At 35.5% G+C, this 12,587-nt stretch overlaps 1 protein-coding gene across 1 annotated transcript in view; it reads right to left on the reverse strand.

The window, feature by feature from the left end:
• PSMD14 (proteasome 26S subunit, non-ATPase 14) overlaps nt 1-12,587 on the reverse strand; it is an 89,525-nt gene that overhangs the window by 13,690 nt on the left and 63,248 nt on the right. The window contains exons 8-9 of the mRNA XM_070422872.1: nt 9,128-9,235; nt 3,914-3,988 (exon numbers count right to left, since the gene is read on the reverse strand). Of these exons, the coding sequence (XP_070278973.1) occupies nt 3,914-3,988; nt 9,128-9,235 (183 nt within the window). The remainder of the gene's footprint in view (nt 1-3,913; nt 3,989-9,127; nt 9,236-12,587) is intronic.

Consider the following 12,587-nt stretch of genomic DNA (forward strand, 5'->3'; position numbering starts at 1 on the left):
TTGGGGCACCGCCCCCTGTCACACACAGAGCAGGGCGGATCAGGGGGTTGGGGCGCTGCACCCTGTCACACTCAGGGCAGGGCCAATGGGGAGGTTATGGCTCTACCCTGTCACACACAGAGCAAGGCCTGTGGAGGGGGGTTGGGGCGCCACCCTCTATCACCCACAGAGCAGGGCTGATCAGGGGGTTGGTGCGCTGCACCCTGTCACACACAGAGCCGCAGGGCAATCGGGATTGGGGAGCTCCCCCCTATCAGGCACAGAGCAGGGCAGATAGGGAGGTTGTGGCCCCGCCCCCTGTCACACACAGAGCCGCAGGGCGATCAGGGGGTTTGGGCGCTGCCCCCTGTCATGCTGATCCCGGTGCCGGGAGCCTCACTGCTCTGCTGATCCCGGTGCCGGGAGGCATATTACCCTTTTACTATATAGAATAGAGGCCTGGTGCACGGGTGGGGGCCGGCTGGTTTGCCCTGAAGGGTGTCCTGGATCAGGGTGGGGGTCCCCACTGGGGTGCTTGGCCAGTCTGGGTGAGGGGCTGAGGGCTGTTTTCCGGAAGCGAGTGACTGAAGCTTCTAACCGCTCCTTGTTTTCTTTTTTTTTTTTTATTCTGGGCCAGCTTTAGCTCTGAGGCCTCGCAGCTGAAAACATCGATACAATGTTGCTAAAGCCCGGCTGAATGAAAGCCAGTTTCTAGGGTTTTGTTTATTTTCTTATTTGCAACATAGTACATAGTTTTAGAGTTGTAGCTCAGAGGCCGGAAAGTGAGGCGGGGAAGTTGGAATCCTCCTTCACTGCAGCAAGCAAGCCTCATGTTCGCTTCCAGCTGCCTGGCTGCCGGCCGCCATCTTGGCTGACAGTTAATTTGCATATACTCACTGATTAGCCAATGAAAAGGGTAGCGGTTGTACGCCAATTACCATGTTTCTCTTTTATTAGTGTAGACTAGAGGCCTGGTGCATGAAATTCTTGCATGGGGTGGGGGGTGGTGGTGAGGTGTCCCTCAGGCCGGCATGCATCCTCTCCAATCCAGGACCCCTCGGAGGATAGCCAACTGCCGGTTTAGGCCTGATCCCACAGGGATCCCTCTTGCAATCCGGGACCGCTGGCTAACTGCTCACCTGCCTGCCTGCCTGCCTGATTGCCCCTAACCGCTCTCCCCTGTCAGCCTGATCTCCCTAACTGCTCTCCTCTGTCAGCCTCATCGCCCCTAACTGCCTCTGCTTCACCACTGTGGCTTTGTCCAGAAGGATGCCTGGACAGTCGTCTGGAAGATATCTGGTCTAATTAGCATATTACCCTTTTATTAGTATAGAAGATAATTTGTAAACTGTATTGTGTTCACCATATAATTTTTTTCTTGTTAATGCACTTCCTTCTAACTCAAGAAAAATCAACAGAGAAAGGACTTTGCCCTATTTATTTCAAGATTACCAGGATCTAGATTCTAGAACAGTAGCTAATCATAACAGACACTGAATGAATGAAAATATGTCACACACTAGATCTTCAACAGCATAGATCGGCTTTCAAATGTCAAGAAGGTGAAATACCCATTTCCTGAATGACTGTGTCAAACTTTCTGAGTTTCAGTTTATATAATCTATTAATTGAGGGCTTGTATTAGATAATCTCTAAATCTCTTTCAAATTAAAACATTCCATTTATAATTTAAAAAAATAAACAAATTAAACTTTTAATTCTGACAACTAAAAGTTCAGAATGGAAAGTCATGACACTGGGAAGGAAATGACAAATTCATCTAGTTTGCAATCACATTAGCAAACTGGGATCAGACCCTATGGGTGATCATGAAATTAAACACCGTAGTTCATTGTTTTCCAAACTGGACTCCTAGTTCTGAGTATATATTCTTGGAAGTTCATAAATTTTCAAGTTTACAGTCTTAAGATAGTTTTTCTTAATGTCTTACTCTAAAGTTGTTCTTCAGTTGCTGACTACCATTGAATAAGAGTTTTTTAAATGATTAATACCATTACCCAATGTGAAAGAAAAAAAAATGGTGACTACAAAATGATTCTGAACCAGTATATTTAGGTGAGATCCCTGAGCCATGAAGATTTGAAGACATAGTTAGAAAAACTACTCTACCCATTTAGAGGTTTGCAACTACACATGGCACAAAGTTCTTTTTATGCTGGAGAAGAAACCACATGTCAAAATCATCTGAGACTTTTAAAGAAATTTCCAAATTCCTCCATGTACCTCCAAGGGTCCAAGGGAGCAAGAAGAGAAGTTTGGGGGGAGGGGAGGGATCTGGAAAATTCCTGCACAAGGAACCCCAATTTCTTTGATTTCTTCCTATCTTTGGCACTGATAATGTTCTAGAAAATATATCCGTAGGAAGTTTAAATGCAGCTGCAACTACATGTGCTATAAAGCTATCTGTAACTAAGTGTTGAGAACTGGATTTTCCTGCCACTTCAAAAGCAGAGGAACAGGATATCCCTGCCATGGGGATTCCATTGTGGCCCTCAGGGAAGGCTGGGGGTTAAGTATACAGGTTGGTAGGATAAGAGTAAAGGCAAAGCTTTTGGTAATGAGAAAGCACCTGAACTGAGCTACTAGAAGCATAACTGTAACATTAATTAATTTATATATTTGTATGTATGTTTTTTTAAGCCAAGGATGGTGGCTAGAGTGTATGTAGTAGGGAAAATAAATAAATAAATAATTCTTAAATGTAATTCATTGAATATTTATAAAGGTTGGATGTAAGATAGCAGATTGATAAACTACTTATATATATGAATGTATTTTCCAGTTTGTGTCTAAGTAGTGCCCCTTTTCACAGCCGGTAGCTATTCTATGTAAAATTAAAAATAATTGATGAACCTGTGGATGCAGCCTGACTCCAAGGCTTGTCATACTGGGGTGTATGCTGGGAACAGTGATTATATGATCTGTTCAACTGTTTTCTCATGGAATTAATCCTCTGTGTGTGCAATATCGAGAAAGTTTAATATGAGCTCTGATTTTGGTCTGTTAAATCTTAGAGAAATACATAAGAAGGAAAATGTTAAATGTAACCAATCTTAGAACCCTTTAACTTTTAAAATTGCAAATGTTTTATATTTCTCTATTTTCTAAAAAATGATAACCTCTTTAAATGTAAAAAAAAAAAAAAAAAAAAGTGATAAGAATGTACTTCAAGCTATTAACTACATCTACCACAGCAGCCCTGGCTGGTGTGGCTCAGTTGTTAAGAGTGTCGTGCTATATACCAAAAGATTGCCAGTACTACTCCCTGTCAGGGCACATACCTAGGTTTCAGGTTCGATCCCCAGTCGGGATGTGTACTGGAGGCAACTGAGCGATGTTTTCCTCCTACATCAATGCCCCACCCCCCCACTCCAGTCCCTTCTTCCTTCTAAATTTAAAAAATTAAAGAATAAAAAATTAAATTAAATTAAAATCTATCTTTAAGTATCTGAAAACCTCAAATTGCATTTCCCTTCTGACTCACCTTTAATTTACCCTAGGTAAACATGGTACTTTTTAAAAAGTAGTACACAATTACAATCTAATTTATTCCTTTCCAATGTGGAAAACTATTCAGTTTTTAGTTATAAAAGGTCATTTTATTGGAGAAGACAAATTAACCAGAAAAATCACAGAACGAGGGGCTTTTATAATTTATCATAAAACCAAACTGAAATGTGTATTTCCGACTTTCTCCTCCCACTTTAGCACCTACCAATAAGGTAAAATATCTTCCAATATATCCAATAAAATATTTCTTTCTTTTATGCTGCAATTCATCAGGAATAAAAAAATATTTGGAACACTTCCATGAAATAGGTCAACAATTAAAATTCAAGTATACCAGGTCATAGTTTAAATGGTATGAAAAAGACATTTTCTTCCCCTCTATAACATAAAAATTTAAACTTACCTTCTGTTCTAGTTCATTTTTCCGGTAGTTAATAGTAATAGAGTAATAATGTCTGTTTAGTCCATGAATTAATGCCTATATAGACAAATGATTTGAAAAAGGACAAATTAATATTTTTCACTTTATTAAAATAAATACAACTGTCTGAAACTCTTAACATATCCTGTAGACAATACCTTCATTATCTTCTAAAAAAGGCATTTTATCCTAATAAAGATTAAATTAGTTCTTCTCTGAGCTACAAGTTTAGAATGAGGTTTATAGGTGTGGGTCACACATTCTTCAAAGCATGATCTAGAGCAGCACAAATCCAACAGTTTCAGTAGCCTTGCTCAATCAGAGACGGGGTTTGACCTCATCATAATCCAAATTAGACATTAATTATTCATAACTTATTAAGCCTAATTTTATGATAGCTTTGGGGAATCTTTGTTATTTCAAAATTAAAGCCTAAAAAGGCTTTTATTTCTTCACACACAACATTAATGTGGGATCTCCCTTCTTAATTCAGTTCTAACAGATTCAAATAATTGTGTCCCCACATGTCTCCCAATGAACAAAGTAGTTTGTCTTACTGGGTCTATTTAGCTCATGCTCAATCTCACTAACCAGATATCCCTCCCACTCCCTAACTGCACTTGATCTCCAAGACAAACAGGCAAATCATAATAAAAATTTAATTAATGGTATGGCTTTATTAAGAAAGAATAACCCTGCATGTGCTGGAATCCATTCACAACTGCTCAAATATCTAACTCCAGCCAAGGAAGTTCAGAGGGTCAGAATGGCATTCTGAGGGACCCTTATCAGCCTGCTATATACCTCGGACATATTTTCAACAAGTATAAAAATAAAGAGGGTTTTGGGGTTAACTCTCAGGAAACGAAAGATAAAGCAAACCAAAACAACCGCCATGCTCTCTAATTATTAGATTTTAGAGTGTAGGTGTTACGGTATTGAGGTAGAAGGGGTGGAAAGGAACTATTTAATAAGCACCTAGTATCCGCTTTATACATAGGTCTTCTAATCATCACAACAATCTAGTAAGTAGGATGGTTCCATTTGTATTTTGCCAGATAGGAAAATAAGACAATAATCTTAATTTGTCCCAGTTTATAGCTAGTAAAAGGTAAAGCTGGGATTTGAATCCAAGTGTTTCTGATTCCAAAATCCATGTTTTTTCTGCCATACAATGCTATAATGTGCCTTGGGAAATTCTTGGATTAAGTCTTTGAATTTTAAGTTATCAGGATAAAAACAAAGCAGAGCTTAGTTTGCTAGCAAAAACCACTCCATAAATACTAAAATATTTTAATACATACTGTAATAAGCCACTTATATTCTTAACATTTGCTATAATAAAATAGTTGATATACAAAATTAAAGTACTTAAGAGCACTTATTAAATCCTTATCCATTTTAATAATCATCAGGAGCAGTGAATTAAATTTCAGTGTATAGAAATGCTGTAGTGTAGAGATTAAAAAAAAGTAGAACTAATGAGGGCCTTTCTCAAATACTCATCTTTATGCAAATTAGGAAAAGTATCTGTTGGGTAGAAGAATTAGAAAAAGGTGCCCAGTCCTCCAACCAGACACAGACTGGCTGGAGAGTGGAGCTTAGATTTCAGATGCCAACTGCCCCCTCATCCAAGTACCTTTGTGCAATATCCTAACTACATAATTCTACATATTGGCCATACAGTTAGTAACAGCTATGGTCAATAGTTCTAGAAGTCAGCCAATGTGCCCACAGACAGGTCCATATTCTGGAGATTAACTGTACTGCTGAAATATATAGTTTGGTATTTGAAGGCACTACCTACTTGATTTTCAATTACATTATTTAGATAAAAGTATTAAAACTAACAGAGGCAGTGTGAAAGATTAGCAGGTATAACAAAGCAAACATAAGTTTAAATCAAATGATATCCTCAAGCCGTCTTCAAATTTTTCCTCATCTGCTGTGTACCCCCCAGTGAATTTAGCACAAATCATAATTAGCCATGTGCAGTCCTCCTTCCGCATGAGCCCAAAAAGCACAGCTTATTGTTCAGTTCAGAAGATAATAAATTCTCTCAAATTAACCAATCTAGTTGAATTGAATTACAAGTTGTGGTTGCATATGCCAAATATATGATTAGTTTTATCAAGAAAGAGACTAAACTTTTGAAAGGGTCAAACTGTAAATTAAACACAATATACCAGCAAATGCCATAGTATGTTAGGCAGAGAAAGGAGAAAGGTATGTAGCCAGAAAGTTTCTTAAAACATCAACACTTACTTTTTAAGTTACAATTAACAAAGATATGGCAGAGTTAGGAAAATTTAAGCAATTCTTCATTAAAACAGGATTATGTTCCAGAAGCTCATTCATTACTTGGCTATTTGAAATCTGCAACAGTTTCTCACAGAAGAGCACTCTAAAGCACAGTTCTATTCTATAATATATACTGTGGGCTAAATAAGCGTCTGGTGTCTGACCAATTTTTACAGCACCACTTGTAGGACAATATATTTTCATTTATTTACAGAGCTTAGCTTACTTGGCTCTTGGATATCCTGACCCTTTATTTCTTTGCTCAAAGCCTGCCACCCTTTCAAGAAGAAAGTTCTGCCTAGGTTGGAACTCAGTACCAATCTAAGATGTTATCTATTCTAGAGGAAGAATGGTTTAGAGGAGGAACTAGACAAAGGGGAGTTTGGAGACCCTTCCTGCTGATCAACTTTCAGGTTATTTCTATGCTTCTCTAGTTAATATTTAGAGCAGAGCTTATAATTTTGTTGGTATGACAAATTTAAAACAAGTACACAAATAATCATCACAGTGAAATAAACTTCAAAATCAATCACCATCTAAATTATTTATATTTCCGTATTCACAAAATAACGCAGTCTCATACATTAACAAAAAAGTCTATAGTGTAGGCATTATACTTTCCCCTCTCTACCAGGATTATTAACGGCTTCCCTTATTTAAAACGTTAAAGTTCATATAAACTTTGTCTATTAGCTTTGTCTTATGGTAGATAATTCAACATTGTTAGTGCTTTTAAAATAACATTTTCTAAAAGCAGTATGTTTCATTGTAGACAGTTAAAGAAATATTTGGAGAAGGAAAAATAAGGAAAAAAAAATCCTTCCATCCAAAGATAAGTAATACTAAAATTTTGGTATAAATACAGAGGCACAGTTTATAATATATATTTGCAACTTGTTTATCTTACTTTATAATCTTTTTCTTACTTAACAAACTTTCCCAAATTATTAAATACTACTGTCCAATAGAATCAGATTTTTTTCAGCATTACTATAAGAATAGTAAAAAAAAAATCAGCATTAGAAAAGCATAGTGACCACCAGCATGAGTGATGGCTGCTGTCAGTTTTCTATCCCCACTACTTGACAGTTGGTTTAAAAGCAAGATCTATCTCAACACGAACTAGTTTTCCTTCAAAATAAAAAGCATGTCCTTTCTGAAGAGCTTCTGATCCCCGAGCTAAAAATTCTGTTAACATAGCACCACATTCTTCTGGGTTGCTTTCTTTGTAGCTTGTTTTAGAAAACTAATTGTTTTAAGGTGTAGCTTTTTTCTGCCACTTTTTAGCTTGATTCCATTTGAGTGTTTTAGTACTGAAACTGTCTTAATACTGTAAAACACCCAGATATATGTCATTCTGATGGGCGCTATATAAACTGTGAAATAAATATACTTACAGATTTTAATTGGAAGGCAAAACAAACTAAAATAAGAAAAAACCAATGATGCTTTATAAAGTTCATCTCAAGTTACAGACTATAAATTAGGACCAAAAAATACAAAGTGGACAGGGTAGAATAGAAAGAAGCAGATTTTTTCATGTTGATTATACTCAATTTTTCAGGTTAAAACGCGGTGTTTAAATTTAAAAGATGAAATCTGCAACAGGTGGCTATTGACTTGCAATTAGTGAAAACTTCTGGCAGAAACATACCATGAAGTAATCACAATGATCTTGGATTGTGAGATGCTACTTAACCTTTTGCAAAAAATAATGAAGTAGTATGATGCTATGGGGGTTTATAAGAAAGGTCATTATCACAGGCTAAACAGGTCCAATAATATACTCTCTTGGAACATGCAAGCATGGGCTTGTCTGTACCCAATCAAAAACACTGGTAGCTTATTTCATACTCATTATACTTTGCAGTTTTCCCTGACTTATGAAAAAATTTTCCCCCCAAAGTGACACACCTCAAATCCTTTGAAACAAAACATTTCACTCTGTTGGAAGATTTCAGATTACTTTTGACTGCTGCAGAAGTAAACTTCTAAAAGTACAGTTAGCAAAGTATCAAAATATAACAAAGGCTTAACCATAAATAACTACTAAAAGTACAGTTATCAAAGTATAACAAAGGCTTAACCGTGGATAACTACTAAAGCCACAACTCCCCAAAGACAATGGTATCGCAGCGTAAGGTTTCAGAGGTGGAACAGCAATAGCTACTATGAAGACTCTGTCCTACGTGTTCTATTTAACCAAACATGGTATTTCTGTCCTTTTAATTAATCTTCAGAGAAGCAATTAACTGTATAGACACAGGTTGTGGTGCATTTAAAAACACATTTAAAATAATTTTTGCAGATTATAAAGACTTGTATAAAAACAATGAGGCATGTGAATGATACAAAGAAAACATTAATCACTCAGGAGGATATTAAGTGTTGAAAACTGTAACGGCTGACATCACTTCAAACAAGATATAAATGCTAATAAAAGGTAATATATAAATATGTTTTATAGGACTTGATTTAAAGGTGAGGATTAAACAGAAAAAGAAAAAAATTTAAATACTGTTTGGGAATTATTTCTGGGCACCTCTTAAAATTTACATCAATTATGAATGACCCCTAATGCACTCCACCTGGAACTCCTACTGATCCTTACCAATGTTAACCATGCAAAGCCATAAGGTTATTTCAAGATAAAGATTATACTATGCTCCCCAAAAGGGTGTCCTCAAACTATTAGGAAAGTTTAAAGACTATACTAAAAACTGACTCACATAAGCAAATCTAACTTTTCAACAATTTTTCATAATCTTTTAAAGCACAAAAAAAGTAATCATATACAAGTTAAAATGCTAAGTGTTAGATCTCAGAATGGCCATTTTTAACAGCTTTTAAAATGTAAAACATAGTTTTTAACACATTATCAAGTAGGGGCATTACCTGGATAGATGGCTTGTTTAAATGACCCAGATTTGAGGTTGTTTGTCTTGGTTCATGTCCTAGGACCATCATATTAGCATTGATCAATCTGAAGGCATCAATAACAACCTGTAAAAACAAGGTGTCAGGTCAATTCTCTTTTAAAAAGCAAGTGATGATGCCAAGCAACAGTGGACAAGGCATGATCAACTTGCATCTGTTTCTGGCCTATTTCCAGGAAATCATTTAATTATAATATTAATAAAAAAGAGCCTCCTGCTGACTGTGCCATCAGCACACCACCCTCAATCTTGTAATGTAAGGTGACACCAATTATTGCAATTTTCATAAGGCAGTAAAGAAAAATATTAACTTTGCATCTTTATTATTGAAGTGCTTCATTACTAAACTTACACTAAACAGCCTTCAGTGGTGTGCATATGTTTGTCACCTAACGTTTACCTAATCAAAATGAATGACAAAGAGAAACTAAAACTGAAAGTGAGCACAAGCTAAGGGACCACATCTAAAGCCCAGCCCTGTCACATCAATTATACCACCACAGTACTTGAAATGACAACAAAATTACAACCAGCAAGGCACTTGCTCCATGTATTCTCTTCTAGTCAGATACCTTTTACTTCTTGTGACTATAAAAGACTCTGTATCTTGTGTGATGGCCTTAAGTGTCATCTGTGAAGCCACTGTCAAGAACAGGCAGCACAACACAAGAAAACCAAGGTCATCTATGCTTTAAGCCAGGAACATGGTATAGAATGACATGGCACGCAGTTCACAGTAAAGAAATAACAATAGGAATCCTCTTTGTGCTAAGTGCATTCAATATTTCTGTATAGAAAGACTTCAAATTCTTACATGATACAATGTCATCTGTTATTAGCTCTTATATATTAAGAGATTTAACAAGAATCACATACTGTCTCATAGCTTTTCTCTGTTCATTACCATGGATTTGAAAGAACTCATTAAAGCTTTTAAATGTTGTAAAGTTTTAAGTAAAGCACTGGAACTTTGCCTCTTTCAGGGAATTGAAATCAATTACCGAGAGAATAAACTCAATACATTTATTTATCACATAAAAACAATCTTAAAGCAGGATAATATAATATTTCTAAACTTGTCTTACATAGTGTTAAACAACTGGGATTTATCAACATTTTAAAAGCTATTGCTATTTAGTGGGTTCTCATTTGTACATGTTGTCTGCTAAAGAACAAGATTTAAAGAAAGAGAGAAAACAAAAATCTCCCTTTCTAAAAGGCTGCCACAAAAGGTCAAGAGTATCAGAGTACTAACTTAAACCACAGCACTAGGAAAAGTGAGTCAATCTCAGGCCTCTATCCACTCTAAGGCAAAAACAAACAAAAAAACAAAACAAAACAAAAAACCCACAAAATCAACTTTGAATTTTGCTCTTATTCTAACAGTTTGAAATTCCTCAAAGGTTCTTCTTGCCTCAAAATAAAACCAAGTATCCCCAAAATGTATGATTTAATAGTTTGTGAAACTATTTTCTTTTTATACAAAAACTACAATCCAGGTTTAACTTTCACATTTATATATAAATGTATATGTCCATCTGTATACTTAAAAATTTTTCTAATCATGTTTTTCCATATAGCAATAAAAATAGGTACTAATATCAGACATTATAATACTTTAAAACAGTTGTCTAACATTTTCTATTAAAAAGCACATAAAATGAGATAAAATTAAAATGTAGTCCAAAGAAAAGTGACCATTTTGATAGATGTGCAACTTAAATACAGAATTAAGAAGTGCCACTCTTACTATTAGTGGTAAATACATAAGAGCAAAGCATCATTTTGATCCAAATGTTTTTAGAATACTGGTTTCCATTTTTAGATTTCAGTAAAATGATTTGTAGGAAAATACACTCTACAAAACCATGAAAATTCCATATATATAAAATGCCTATATACTTTTTTATATTGAACTCTTTCAAACAAAAACAGAATAGAGCTACTTTACATGCAAAAATATCTGTAATATTTCTCTGGAATATTATAAGCAGGTGTGAAACTTCATAAAAAAGGAAATTAAAATACCACCTAAGTAGATATCATGATCAGTTAAAAACAAATGTGAATAAAAATTTTAAATTCTATTACAAATTAAGAGAAAAATTCAACAATTTAATATACTGTTCAGCTAATAAATGATGGCCTATGTGAAACAACATGCTTAGGTGTACAATTCCTGAGTAGCAATATGATAGCCAATAGAAAATAAATACTTTACACTAAGATTAAAGGAATTTGCTGCCATCACTATAGCAACTGTCTAAGGAAACTAACATGTTCAACAACCTGCAGACCAAAATTAGACTTAGTATGCAATAAAAACATAAATATGGCAATAAAGTCTACATTTTAATTTCTGTACAATTTTATAATTGCTTTTTGCGCTGTGAGAATAAGTGGGTTTCTCCTTTAGAGCAACCTATCAAAATAGACTCATTAATGTCCAGTGCACTAATGAGCAATGGGTAAAGAAGGTGTTAATTATGCCACTGTACGATTCAAGAAAAAGCCCCAGTGAGCACTTGGAGGTGTGTACAAGCTGAAGGCGTTTCTCCATGTTTATGTATTTACAGCATGATGCAATAGAATGACAGCAAAGTGGTCACTCCATGGGTAAGAATGAAAAGCTTGGATACAATATACTGAACAAAGAACCCCCAATGATTAATTAAGGCATTAGAGGGGGGAACAAGGCAAATAATCCACTTTTTGGAGCTATATGAATTTTCTAAGGAGTTTGTTTTAAAGTATATATACATCAAACCAGTTCAGTTTATGCCTTATAAATCCAAATAGGAATTTAGCAAAAAACAAAACAAAACAACACAAAAACTACCTACTTAATAAGTAATAAAACCTTGTAAGCTAAAGCATGAAGAATATTTTCAGGAATATGATGCTACACTTTTTTAATTCCCTTCCATGCTGTAGTCCTACACACCATACCGAATCTCTATTCACCAGCCTGATCATTTAATTTTTTCTGGTACAAGTGCCTTGAGACTTTTCAGAGGTCACTGCAACAGTAGACAGCTTATAACAAAACCATTAGCAGTTTGGCTAGCTTAGGGAAACCTCTTACTTTCCTTTTTTGTTTATTATCACTGCATGAATCTGCAGCATATGATAGTTTATAATTTCTCAGGCTTGTTAAATTCATGTTAAAGGTCTGTTTTCTTGTTGAATAAATTTTGTTCATATAATGCTGCCTATTTCATACACTCAGTCTTTAATAGCACCTTTGGTCTATGCGCAACTCACAGATCAAAACAGAGGACTAAAATAGGGGTTGATGATGCTATTTACATGTGTGATTCCTGCTGTCTTCTTGTTAGTAGCTTTAATATAATAGAAGACCTTGTCTGTTTTGTAATTAACACATCTTTACTGGAGAGATATTTGGAAGTGATTGCTGT

The sequence above is a fragment of the Myotis yumanensis genome, unplaced genomic scaffold, assembly GCF_028538775.1.
Source record: "Myotis yumanensis isolate MYYU_CA2020_CCGP unplaced genomic scaffold, mMyoYum1.0.hap1 SCAF_8, whole genome shotgun sequence".
NCBI classification, from domain to species: Eukaryota; Metazoa; Chordata; class Mammalia; order Chiroptera; family Vespertilionidae; genus Myotis; species Myotis yumanensis.